Source organism: Pelophylax lessonae (genome assembly GCF_965119305.1).
Source record: "Pelophylax lessonae genome assembly, chromosome: 10".
Lineage (NCBI taxonomy): Eukaryota > Metazoa > Chordata > Amphibia > Anura > Ranidae > Pelophylax > Pelophylax lessonae.
In genome coordinates this window covers 223,186,415-223,199,824 of record NC_138777.1, presented here as the reverse complement: position 1 = coordinate 223,199,824, position 13,410 = coordinate 223,186,415, and the positions used below count along the sequence as shown (strand labels likewise).

The window sequence follows — 13,410 nt, the reverse complement described above, 5'->3', positions numbered from 1 at the left end:
GCGAGATTTCGGTATTAGGTAACTCCCATGGACTCCTGGGATATATAACGCCAATATCCCAGGTGTCCATGGGAAGCGCCTAATGACGTAATCGGCTAGGCAGCCGGAGCAGGAAGTGCTCCAAAAAATCAGGAATTACAGGTATTTAGGGAAAAATAAAAAAGTTACTATTTAAAAGCGATTGGAGGATGGGGATTGTATTAAAAGCAAATTAAAGAAATGAGTGGAACTCCGCTTTAAGCTTAATAAAACCTGTAAGCTGATTGGTTTCTAGGCAGAGCTATTGCAGGCTCCAGTTTTAGTAAATCTCCCCTACTGAGTTGCCCCAAAGTGAATAATTCTGGCACCTCTGTGCTGCCACTCCAGGGGTATGAGCACCGTGGGCTTTTCTCAGCCCTGTAGAAAGACTATTTTACTTGTATATGTATTGTGTTTAAAGCTAACCCTATCATAACAAATAGTTAAACACCAGTTGAATTTAATTCCATTTTGGCTTATGGAAATGCAAAAAAAAAAAAAAATGACCTTCCGTCTGAAAGTACTGGCTGATTTGCGTCACTTATGATAGGCTTTGGTGCTGAGCAGAAACTGCAATTGAATTCCCCAAAGCTTTGCTTGGCTGGATCACCAACAACATGCAAACTATGAAAAAGCTTTTCCTTCCTTCACAAATTCTATTGGTGGAATTCAGTGTCTCTCAACTGTCATTGGCTGTCCTGTTAGTACTATTATTCCTCCCTCTTCTTTTCTTGTGCTTCAGTTACAATGTATCATTGCTGCCCAGTAAATGAAAGGTGATAAGAGCTGTCACTCATTGGACAGAAATATGGTATACCCAAGGCTGACCAGGCATGGTCTTGGAGATGGATTTCCCTAAAATTAAATGGATAAAAAACTGTACTAAGCTTAATAGAACAAACACATTTTTTTAACTACTTCCAGTGAGACATGTGCAAAATGAAAACATTTGCTTTGTTTCGATTTGATTCGGCATTTACATAAATTAATTTATTTACATTTGTTTAATTCCTTTTCGGAATCCGTTTCTTTTATCTGAATTTGAATTGTTTTGAATTATAAGATAGTTATATTCTTTCTATTCCATTCTATTCTGTTGTTTTTTTTTTCTATTCTATTCTATTATTTTTTTCTGATTTATTTGAATTCAAATGTATTCTATTTAAAATTAGAATTTCAGAAAACAGTTATATTGTTATATTCTTTCTAATCTATTATTTTCTATTGTTTATTCATTTCTATTCCATTATTTTATTTTTTATACTATTCTTTTCTATTTTATTCTAATTTGAATTCATTCTGTTCGAAATTTGAATTATGAAAAAATCTTTTTACTTTATTCTTTTTCTATTCTTTTTTTTTTCTATTCATTTATTTCTATTGTATTCAAATTTATTCTATTTGAAATTCGAATTTCAGAAGATGGTTATATTTTTTCTATTTTATTCCATTCTATTCTTTTTTTTCTATTCTATTTTTTTTTTCTATTTTATTCTTTTCCATTTTATTATATTCGTTTTTATTCTTTTATTTTATATACTATTTTTTTTTTCATTTACTTCCTATTCTGTTCTGTTTTACTCTATTCTATTAATTTCTAATCTATTCCTTTATCTTCTATTATCTTATTTTCTTCGGAAATTCAAAATCATTTTGAAAATAATTCAAATTCGAAAACGATTCAAATTCAAAAACGATTTGAATTTGGAAACTATCTGAATTCGATTTAAAAACTATAACAATTCAAATTTCGCCCAAAGTTTTTAGTTATTTTGGATTTGTTTAAATGTCTTACTATTGTAATTGGGAAACTCGGCTACATTAAAATTCCCGAATAAAGAAAAAAATTGTCCGAATTTTACTTTAGGGACAAAACGAACCTGCACATGTCTACTTCTAGTCTGAGCCTTTTCTGGCACTTTCTGTTCACATGTAACAATCAGTATTTTTTGCTAGAAAATTACTTAGAACCCCTAAACATTATTTATATATATTTTTTTTAAAGCAGAAGCCCTAGAGAATATATTGGTGGGTTTTGCAATTTTTTATGCCACACGGCATTTACGCAGCAGCTTTTCAAACAATACAAACAAATACACTTTTTTTAACCTGAATGCAAAAAAACACAGTACATAACCCAATTTTTTGTAAACTATGTAATTATGCAGAGTAAATAGATACCAAACATGTCATGCCCAAAATTGCGCACGCCTGTGCAATGACGACAAACAACGTAAATTTTATTATCCATAGTTGCCGCTTTAAAAGCTTTTACAGGTTACCACTTCAGATGTACAGAGGGGGTCTGGTGCTAGAAATACTGCCCATGATCTGACATTCGCAGCGATAGCTCACATGTGTGGGACAATCGCTGTTAGTGTGCCTGTGGGACCAGAGCACCTTTGCACGCAAGCACAGGAGGACGGGGGCACTCACATTTTTTTTTATTATTATTAATTTATTTTATTTGTTTTATTTTTACACTGTTGCTTTAATTTAATTTTATTTTTTTGATCACTTTTATTGCTTTCACAAGAAACATTTATTTTTGCTTGCTTGCTGTTAGCTTGTGGTTATAAACTATTGACTGGAGTTTGGCTTCAATTTGCTAGTGTATTTAAATCTGCTAATAACCCACCCCCCCGCCGAACTGACAATCCAGAGGGCAGGGGGGCGCTCTAATACAGGAGGTGTGTTACTGGCTAGATCACCAGGTGAAAACAGATGGGAAAAAGCCTAATGCAGCCACCACATCTAATGATTGGCAAGCTGCAATATATTACTTGTTTGGTTTTGGGTTTAATACCGCTTTAGGCTTTACAGGATAAATCTATAAAAATCTAGGAGTCGGTCCCCACTGCTGTTCTGGCGACAATGGCCTACCCAGGTCTAAAGAATGCATTCTAATTAATGTATGGTGATCACATAACATATTCAAATACAATAAATATTAATATTTATAATAAAAATTATTCATATTTAGAAATATATTTCATTCATATGAAAGTGTCTGTTCGCATTGAGGTGCAGTTTACCAATTACTGAGGTTGGCTTGGTGTAACGAGTTAAAAATGGAAATTACGGCAAATTGGCAAAGCCTATCATATAGGTCAGAAAAAGAGAATATCTCTTGATGCTGCCTTGGTAGGTAAATTCTTCTGAATATTAGGGGAACATGTAATTTACTGGCATTTTCATAGAGCCATTTGATTGAGGGATGGTTTTCGGCACCCAGTGGGAAATGGGTTGAAGTCTTATGACAACTGAGTTATAAGCATGACATGTCACCTGCTTTGGTTGACATTTTTGGGCAAATAAATTACAGGTGTTTCTACCTCCTGCTAGCAGGAAGGTGGGTTTACTCACTCATTTCTGTACACAACAGACTGCTTTCAGCATTTAAACAGAAAAGATACAAAATGCAAATAAAAACTCCTTCTATCCATCAGACACGGTAACTGTTGCACTTAGTTGGAAGGCTCTTGGTAAGAGAACCTTCTTAAATTTGACTTTTACAGCGAACCTTCAAAACTGTAAGGAGTTTGCAGTGGCTGTGTCTAGGACAAACTTTCTCAACCTTTTCAACACAGAGGAACCCTAGAAATAACTTTCTGGTCTTAGGGAACTCCTGCTAAAACTTACTATATCTTCAACTAATGATACATTAGTGTGATGGTCAGTGGGAATGATGCTCCTTACACTTGTGGTCATTGTGTTGAATTATCTTCTTACAGATAACTCAAAAGATCAATGTTGTCAGTGGGAACTTATCTTAGAGGAAGAAATTGGTAATTGTTCAAGGAACCCCTAGCAACCTCTGGAGGAACCCTAGGGTCCCATGGAACCCTGCTTGAGAAACCCTGCATTAGTGTGGGGGTCAGTGGGAATTGTGTTGATTTATCATCTTACAGATAACTAAAAAGATCAAGGGTGTCAGTGGGAACTTATCTTAGAGGAGAAATTGGTAATTGTTCAAGAAACCCCTAGCAACCTCTGGAGGAACCCTAGGGTTCCATGGAACCCTGCTTGAGAAACCCTGCATTAGTGTGGGGGTCAGAGGGAATTGTGTTGATTGATTTATCCTCTTACAGATAACTAAAAAGATCAATTGTGTTAGTGGGAACTTATCTGAGAGGAAGACATTGGTAATTGTTCAAGGAACCCCTAGCAACCTCTGGAGGAACCCTAGGGTTCCATGGAATCCTGCTTGAGAAACCCTGCATTAGTGTGAGGGTCAGTGGGAATTGTGTTGATTTATCCTCTTACAGATAACTAAAAAGATCAATGGTGTCAGTGGGAACTTATCTGAGAGGAAGAAATTGGTAATTGTTCAAGCAACCTCTGGAGGAAGCCTAGGGTTCCATGGAACCCTGCTTGAGAAACCCTGCATTAGTGTGGTGGTTAGTGGGAAGAATGCTCCTTAACCTGTGGTAAATGGGAAGAATTACCCCCTTACAGACAGCTAAAATAATCAATGTGTCAGTGGGAACTCAAGGAACCCCTAGCACCTCTGAAGGAACCCTGGTTGAGAAACTCTGGCCAATAATTCTTCTCCTGCATTACAAATGGTGTTCCTAGATCTGCAGATTACTTAGCCAAGAGAATGGTGTCCTACAGCAAAGTATGGTTGAAAACAAAAAAATGAAGCACTGGGCAGGTAGGCTGCACTCCCTACATGTATCTCAAACTTTTATTTTAAACTTTGCCGGGTGTTTTAAAGTGGTAGTAAAGCCTACTTTTTACCTTGTACCTACAGGTAAGCCTATTATAAAGCTTACCTGTCAGTACAGTGACTATCTCCTAAACCTGCACTGTTTAGGAGATATTCACACCAGATACAGCCTGTGACGTCACTGGCGCATGCGCTCTGTAGGGACGGCATGTACGTGCTGTACCTTCAGAGCTCCATGCCGCATCCGTGACACCCGCGTGCATGTGCAGAACTGATCTCATTACGGCCTGGTCAATTTTACAGCCGGAGGCTGCAAGCCCAGAAGGAAGACCGGGTGAAGATGGAAGCCCTGGCAGTGGTGACAGTGCGCCGCTGGAGGGCTTCATTGTTTGTTGGTTTAGATCCAGTTTTTGGTGAACTGGCATAAACCTGCCTTATGTATGTGTTTCCTTGGCAATAGTACATTTTAGATTTGAGAAAACATAATATGACTTCACTTAACCCCTTCCTGCCCTCCCCAGAGTCCCTTTAAACAGTTCGGAACACCCGAGGGGGGGGGACCGGCAATCATGTGACCACAGTGGTCATATGATTAGAAGCCAGTCCCCCTAATGACCGATCTTTAGCTGGAGCGGAGAGCTGCCTTTGACGGTGGGGGGGGCTCTTAGAACATAAACATCAGCTGCCCAGTTACACATATGTGCAGCATGTGTGTGTTAAAGCCCAGCCTTTCGGGCGGTCATAAAGAGGTTATATTGATATTTCGGTTTTGCCTGGTGCTTGGCAAGTTGACATGCCGTGTTCAAATCGCTCCACAGAGACCATTTAACAGGTGGTGGGGAGACGTCCTATTGCCTTCTAACTGCCTGCATTAGCACCATTAGCACCACTGCCCACAACTGCATTTGCAAAGTGGCCCCACTTGAATAGGTTGCATTCGGTGGGGGCTACACCAGACGAAGGCGACAGGGGGTATAAGTCTTCCTGCAGCACGTGTACACCCTCGGCAGCTGCCTCTGCTAAAAAGGGGGCAACAGGGCGGGGGCTCATTCATGGGGTTTTACAGCACCCCCCCCCCCCAAACTAACGTGTGAACAAGCCATAATAGAAGATTTACCTTACTTTGGAAAGATCTCCTTTCACTTACTGTTGTGTCTCAAGGCAAGAAGTGAAGGGAAATCATTCCAATGGGAAAATCCTTCCCACCAGGTCAAATTCAGGTAGCTACATTACTTGCATTAAAAAAATATACATTTAATGATCGATTATTAAAAACAGAGCTGCATTCATTTGTGTATGTGCCTGGAGTTTAGCTTTTGCACTTCATCATTCTACCGAAATCGGAGTGAACAGTTTTGGGTGGACTGACCCTTTTAATGCTTAAAGTCTAAGCAGACTTTCAGTTTAAATTGGCTAAACACATTCCAGGTGCATCGAAGCAAAGTGTGTGCCTATTTTCTTTACAAAGTAGCCACAGCCTGAGTAGAAAAGCCTGCCCTTGAGTGTTAGAAGAGGCCACTCTGAAGAGGTTCCACATATGGTGAGAGCTAGAGCACTCAAAAGAGCAGGGAGTATATGCTATGATAACTGCAGAGCTATATATGTGCCTCTATATGTTGGACCTCTGCAGAGAGACCACTTGGCAAACAGAAAGCAAGAGTCCTTCTCTTCAACATGCTGGCAGGGGACAGGTTTTTCTATTCAGGCTGTGGCTGCTTTTCTAAAGAAAACCAACTGCAAGGCTTTTCCATACCCTTTATTTAGATTAATCTGGTATGCATTTAGCTGATTTAAACTGGTTCAGTTGGGTTGCAAAACCAAACTCAGAGAAATACTAATAAAGAGAAGGGGGCCAAACACTGTTTGTGTCAACCAAGCATTAGGGTTGGCTTTATCTGAGACTCCTCCCATAGACCACACTCCTCTGGAGCATGTTACCATTCATAAGGCTAAATTGTAGAGGTCCCCTACGAATAGTAGACTGACCTCCACAATTAAGACCTATAGGGGTGAAACGCGTTAGTGGTGAGTGGTCTATGGGAGGAGCTAGAGCTGAAGATGATCATTGATTTATAAAAAACAAAGTCAGAGTAATACTAATATAGAGAAGGGGGTTGCACACTGTTTGTGTCAACTGAGCATTACAAATCCAAGATCGACTTTAGCTCAACCTCTGCCCATAGACCACACCCGCTAACACATTTCACCCCTATATGACTATAGTGGTAAAACGCTTTAGAGGGTAGCGGTCTATGGGAGGGGTTTGAGCTGAAGCCGATTCTGAATTTGTAAAACTTGGTGGATCACAGCACAATGAGAGAGTTGCTCCATGTGGGCTTCTTCACCTGGCAGTGGTGATTAGAGCCGGTGGGTGAAGTATACAAGGATTTTCTAATCAGGCTGTGGCTTCTTTCCAAAGAAAAGAAACTGCAAGACTCTGCATACCTATTCTTTAGATTGATCTGGTTTGCATTTGGCTAATTTAAACTAGAAGTTCCGTTGGGTTGCAAAACCAAACTCAGAGTAAGGCTAATCTAGAGAAAGGGTCTACACACTGTTCGTGTCAACCGAGTGTTACAAATCCAGGATCGACTTTAGCTAAAGCTCTGCCCGTAGACCACGCCCGCTGACGCATTTCACCCCATATCCGCCTGTAGACCACGCCCATTGAGGCATTTCACCCCATACAATGGCTTATAGAGGTGAAACGCGTCAGTGGGAAAGGGTGTATGGGAGGAGTTTGAGCTGAAGCCAATCCTGAATTTGTTACACTTGGTGGATGACTGCACAAAGATTGAGTTGTTCCATGTGGGCTTTTGTACCTGGTAGTGGTGATTGGAGCCGGCGGGTGAAGAATACAGGGCTTTGAGTGGTGCTTTATTTGGTATGTTATTGAAGTCAGATTAATACTACGTTATTTCCTGGGTCTGGGTCTTACCTGTGTGAATCCTCAAATGCACCTTTAGGTGGTGGGAAGTCCTAAAGGTTTTTCCACAGTAGGGGCAGTCCTTCATAGCTGTGCCAAGGTTCCTATCCCTCATCATAGCTTGCTGCTGAGCTCCCATGCATCTTCCAGTGTCGTCCCCCATATCTGTAACACAGAGACGATCACGTTCTAACACCAGTTCAGCCAGAAGCCCTTCAATTACAGCATGGGAGGCAAGAGAACTAAGCCTGCCTGTATCATTTTTTCTGCCAATTCTGATGATTGCGATTCTTGGGGATAATTTTATCTTTTTCATCATTATTTTAAGCAGCATATGGTATCTTAATAGTGAACGAAGATACAGAAGAGCTGAACCAGCTGTGGAGGCAGATGCTTGTCATTTTTTACATGCCAACCAAAAAAAAAAAGTTACAAAGGGAAACTAGTTTGGCACGAGCGATAGCGGAATACCGTTGGGTAAATCGGACCAATAAACTCTTTAGGGGTTTTAATGGAACCTGCTGTTCTCCACCTTTCCTGGAGAACCAGCATGGAGGCCATAGACACTACTTGTGGACCTGGTTCCATTTTGCTACTCTGGGGATGAAGCTCAGAGGGAATTGAGGCAAGGCAGCTTGCAGTAACCACACAAACACTTGACAGAAGCAAAAAGCTTAACTGGTTTAATATTTTTTTTTTTTTAAATAATGCTCTATCTATTTTTTGTAAATAAGAAAGCAGCCCTGGGTGCAAAACTTACCTCCTCTCTGGTGATGTGCTTGCAGTAACTTCTTTCTGCCAACAGAGGTTGCTAGTCTTCTGGGTTGAATGACACCCAGCGTCATACAACCCACTACCTATAAATCATGGAGGATATAAAGATGCAGAGAAGTGCACTGTTCTCCTCACTCCTAAAGCTGAATTCCAGGAATTCAGTCACTTTGTAAAATGTGCTGGCACACTATGATTTAAGTCCAAGGAGGTGCATAACATCTCCTGAACGTATCTCTATTAGTTATATCGGACAGGTTTATGGCTCTGACACTTAAGGCTGTGAGAGAGAAGAGAGAGAGACACACACACAAAGTAACTATGCCTGCCTCTCCCCTCTTCTCATTCAGAGAAACCTTTGTCATTCGACCCACTACCCATTAATCATTCAATATGAGTTAAATCCATGGAGGTGCATGGCATCTCCTGAACTTATCTCTGTTATTTATATCTGACAGGTTTATGGCTCTGCTTGAGGAACATATACTGACAATCAGGCCTGCGAGAAACGGGGGGAGAGACACACGGAGCAGCTATGCCTGCCCCTTCCCTATGCTGCCCATTTAGAGAAGCCTTTGTCATTCAAAACACTACCTATAAATCATGGACTATGAGTTAAGTCCAATGAGATGCATGGCATCTCCTGAACGTATCTATTATTTATACGACAGGTTCATGGCTCTGCCACAGGAGCATACACTGACACTCAAGGCTGTGAGAGAGAAGAGAGAGAGACACACAGAGCAGCTATGCCTGTCCCTCCCCTCTGCCCATTCGGAGAAGCCTTTGTCCTTCGACCCACTACCTATTATTCATGGAATATGAGTTTAATCCATGGAGGTGCATGACATCTCCTTAACTTATCTCTGTTATTTATATCTGATAGGTTTATGGCTCTGCTTGAGGAACATATACTGACACTCAGGGCTGAGAGAGAGGGGGGAGAGACACACGGAGCAGCTATGCCTACCCCTCCCCTCTGCTGTCCATTCAGAGAAGCCTTTGTCATTCAAACCACTACCTATAAATCATGGGCTATTAGTTAAGTCCAAGGAGGTGCATGGCATCTCCTGAACTTATCTCTATTATTTATACTTGACAGGTTTATGTCTCTGCCGGAGGAGCATACACACACTCGAGGCTGTGAGAGAGGGGAGAGAGGCGCACAGAGCAGCTATGCCTGCCCCTCCCCTCTGCTGCCCATTCAGAGAAGTGCTTGTCATTCAACCCATTACCTATAAATCATAGACTATGAGTTATATCAAAGGAGGTGCTTGACATCTCCCGAACGTATCTATTATTTATACATGACAGGTTTATGGCTCTGCTGCAGGAGCAAGCATACACTGACACTCGGGTCTGTGAGAGAGGAGAGAGAGGTACACAGAGCAGCAATGCCTGCCCCTCCCCTCTGCTGCCAATTCAGGGAAACGCTTGTCATTCAACCCACACCTATAAATCATGGACTATGAGTTACATCCAAGGAGGTGCTTGGCATCTCCTGAACATATCTATTATTTATATATGACAGGATTATGGCTCTGCTGCAAGAGCATACACTGACACTCAGGGGCTGTGAGAGAGGAGAGAGAGGTACACAGAGCAGCTATGCCTGCTCCTCCCCTCTGCTGCCCATTCACAGAAGTCTTTGTAGTTTGTGAATGCGTTCACAGAATACAAAGGCTTCTGGGATTGGGAAGATATAGGGGAGGGGTGGGCATAGCAGCTGCACTGACTCTAATGTTGAAGATGCTTGGACCTGATGCATCAGTGTTGGGCTCCTGGAAATACAGTGATAGCCGTCCTATGTAAATGTAATATAAATGTCAGATGTAAACAATAGAGTTCAGATCAGAAGATGTCATGCAGCTTCTTGGACTTAACTCATGGTGTGCCTTCTTGTTTCACAAAGGAGCTGAATTCCTGTAATTCAGCTTTTATTACTGAGGACTGACCTGGAGGAAGAGGTGACAAGTTAGAGGACCCTAAGTGTCATATGACTAGCCCAAGGGCATTTGGCAAAGCAAAAAATATAATACATGGTTGAGGGCATCCATGGGGTGGGGGTGGGATGACTGGGGAGAGGGGAAATGGGCTATAAATTAATTGTCTCTAAACTCTTATGTTAAAAAAAAATACCTTGATTTTTGTCCCATCCTTTATCTCATTTTTGCCTCAAGGATGGCAGTTTATCATTAAACTTTTTATAAAATTAGGCCCCTTGAATTTCTTGTGGTAGGGTGGCAATGCTGCCTTTGTATTTCCTGAAGGCAGTGCATGCAGTGCCAGGAAAAGGGGTGGGCAGGAGGGAGGGGCTGCCCTGGGCACAATGGTTTACTGTAGGGATAGGGGCGCCTTCCTTCTGTTGCAAGGCTAACAGGAGTAGTGACAGTGGCTGACTGCTGGGTGTGGGATCACCTAAGCTTGCACATCATGAACAGGGAAGGAAGGCACAGGTTGGCATCTTTGCCCTAAGTGCTCGATGACGTGTCCCGGCACTGAGCGACAGCACTGACACCCAGAATGTGCACTCTCACGGTGGACTAAATACCAATATCTCACTGTTATGTGTGCCGATACGTTCTCACACCTTCCTCCAGACTGCCCGCCGAGGCCACAAGGTTCTGTGCAGACCTTAGCAGCTGATGATCCTCCCTCTGGGCTCCAATGCCAATTAGATCTGTGGTGGTTGGTCCAAAGGTAGTTGTCAGAGGTGATGGATGTGTCAGCGCTCTTGGTGACAAACTCCAGGCCTGGAGTCAAAAAGAGGATGAAATAAGGAGACGTAACTAAAGGTATTTAACAAGGGCTGTGAGGAAACGAATGCCAAAGTGAGCCTAACTTTTTTTTAATAACTTATATAGGTCATTCACATTTCACATGTTGGTAGAGTAACTCTTCCTCCGTAGTAACTCTTCTTCTTCTTTTTCATTGCAGGTAAATAATGGATTTCAAGCAAAAGCAATGTGTGGTCATTAAGGTCTTGATGAATGGGGGGTGCAGGCTACATCCACAGAAAACTATATAATGTTTACAAAGATGACATCATTGACAGGAGCAATGTGCGCAGATGGATGAAGAAATTTAAAGAATGGGAAACCAGCATTGAAGACAAACCAGGCAGTGGGAGACCATCAATTTCAGACAGCCTGCACCCTTCCTTCATCAAGAACTCAATGGTGGCACGTTGTTTCTGCTTGGAATCCATTATTTACCTGCAGTTGAAAAAGAAGAAGAGGAGTTACTATAGAGGAAGAGTTACTATAGAGGAAGAGTTGAATAGTTACTAAAGAAGAAGAGTTACTATAGAGGAAGAGTTACTAAAGAAGAAGAGTTACTATAGAGGAAAATTTACTAAAGAAGAGTTACTATAGAGAAAGAGTTACTAAAGAAGAAGAGTTACTATAGAGGAAGAGTTTCTAAAGAAGAGTTACTATAGAGGAAAAGTTACTAAAGAAGAGCTACTATAGAGGAATAGTTGCTAAACAAGAGTTACCATAGAGGAAGAGTTACTACAGAAGAACTACTATAGAGGAAGAGTTACTAAAGAAGAGTTACTATAGAGGAAAAGTTACTAAAGAAGAGTTACTATAGAGGAAGAGTTACTAAAGAAGAATAGTTACTATAGAGGAAGAGTTACTAAAGAAGAATAGTTACTATAGAGGAAGAGTTACTAAAGAAGAAGAGTTACTATAGAAGAAGAGTTGAAGAGTTACTAAAAAAGAAGAGTTACTATAGAGGAAGAGTTACTAAAGAAGAATAGTTACTATAGAGGAAGAGTTACTAAAGAAGAAGAGTTACTATAGAGGAAGAGTTGCAAAAGAAGAAGAGTTACTATAGAGGAAGAGTTGCTAAAGAAGAAGAGTTACTATAGAGGAAGAGTTACTTTAGAGGAAGAGTTACTAAAGAGGGAGAGTTACTAAAGAAGAAGAGTTATTATAGAGAAAGAGTTACTAAAGAGGAAGAGTTACTAAAGAAAAAGAGTTACTATAGAGGAAAATTTACTAAAGAAGAGTTACTATAGAAGAAAAGTTACTAAAGAAGAGTTACTATAGAGAAAGAGTTACTAAAGAAGAAGAGTTACTATAGAGGAAAAGTTACTAAAGAAGAGCTACTATAGAGGAATAGTTGCTAAACAAGGGTTACCATAGAGGAAGAGTTACTAAAGAAGAAGCGTTACTATAGAGGAAGAGTTACTACAGAAGAATAGTTACTATAGAGGAAGAGTTACTAAAGAAGAAGAGTTACTATAGAAGAAGAGTTGAAGAGTTACTAAAAAAGAAGAGTTACTATAGAGAAAGAGTTACTAAAGAAAAAGTGCTACTTTAGAGGAATAGTTGCTAAAGAAGAGTTACCATAGAGGAAGAGTTACTAAAGAAGAATAGTTACTATAGAGGAAGAGTTACTAAAGAAGAAGAGTTACTATAGAGGAAGAGTTACATTAGAGGAAGAGTTACTAAAGAGGAAGAGTTACTAAAGAAGAAGAGTTATTATAGAGGAAGAGTTACTATAGAGGAAGACTTGAAGAGTGACTAAAGAAGAAGAGTTACTATAGAGGAAGAGTTACTAAAGAAAAATAGTTACTATAGAGGAAGAGTTACTAAAGAAGAAGAGTTACTATAGAGGAAGAGTTACATTAGAGGAAGAGTTACTAAAGAGGAAGAGTTACTAAAGAAGAAGAGTTATTATAGAGGAAGAGTTACTATAGAGGAAGACTTGAAGAGTGACTAAAGAAGAAGAGTTACTATAGAGGAAGAGTTACTAAAGAAGAGTTACTATAGAGGAAGAGTTACTAAAGAAGAAGAGTTACTATAGAGGAATTTACCAACATGTGACATTTCAGCACCCTATGTAGGTTAATAAAGAAAATATATCCACTTTTGCTTCATTTCAGTACGGCCCTCGTATTTTTTCAACATAAGGGTTTGGATACACTTTAAACATATGTATTTACATCAAGGCTTTTTTTTTGGGGGGGGGGGGGGGGTTATTCTCTGCCCTTGAAATCATAACATGCGGTAAG

General features: G+C 40.4%; 1 protein-coding gene across 5 annotated transcripts in view; it reads right to left on the bottom strand.

The window, feature by feature from the left end:
* Window positions 1–13,410, bottom strand: part of ZNF536 (zinc finger protein 536) — a 628,548-nt gene that overhangs the window by 38,514 nt on the left and 576,624 nt on the right. For 4 of the 5 annotated variants that reach the window (XM_082270639.1, XM_082270638.1, XM_082270641.1 and 1 more), the window contains one exon: window positions 7,629–7,781. The exons of the other annotated variant lie outside the window; for it this stretch is intronic. In XM_082270639.1, coding sequence (XP_082126765.1) covers window positions 7,629–7,781 — 153 coding nt within the window. The remainder of the gene's footprint in view (window positions 1–7,628; window positions 7,782–13,410) is intronic. 5 annotated transcript variants of the gene reach the window in all.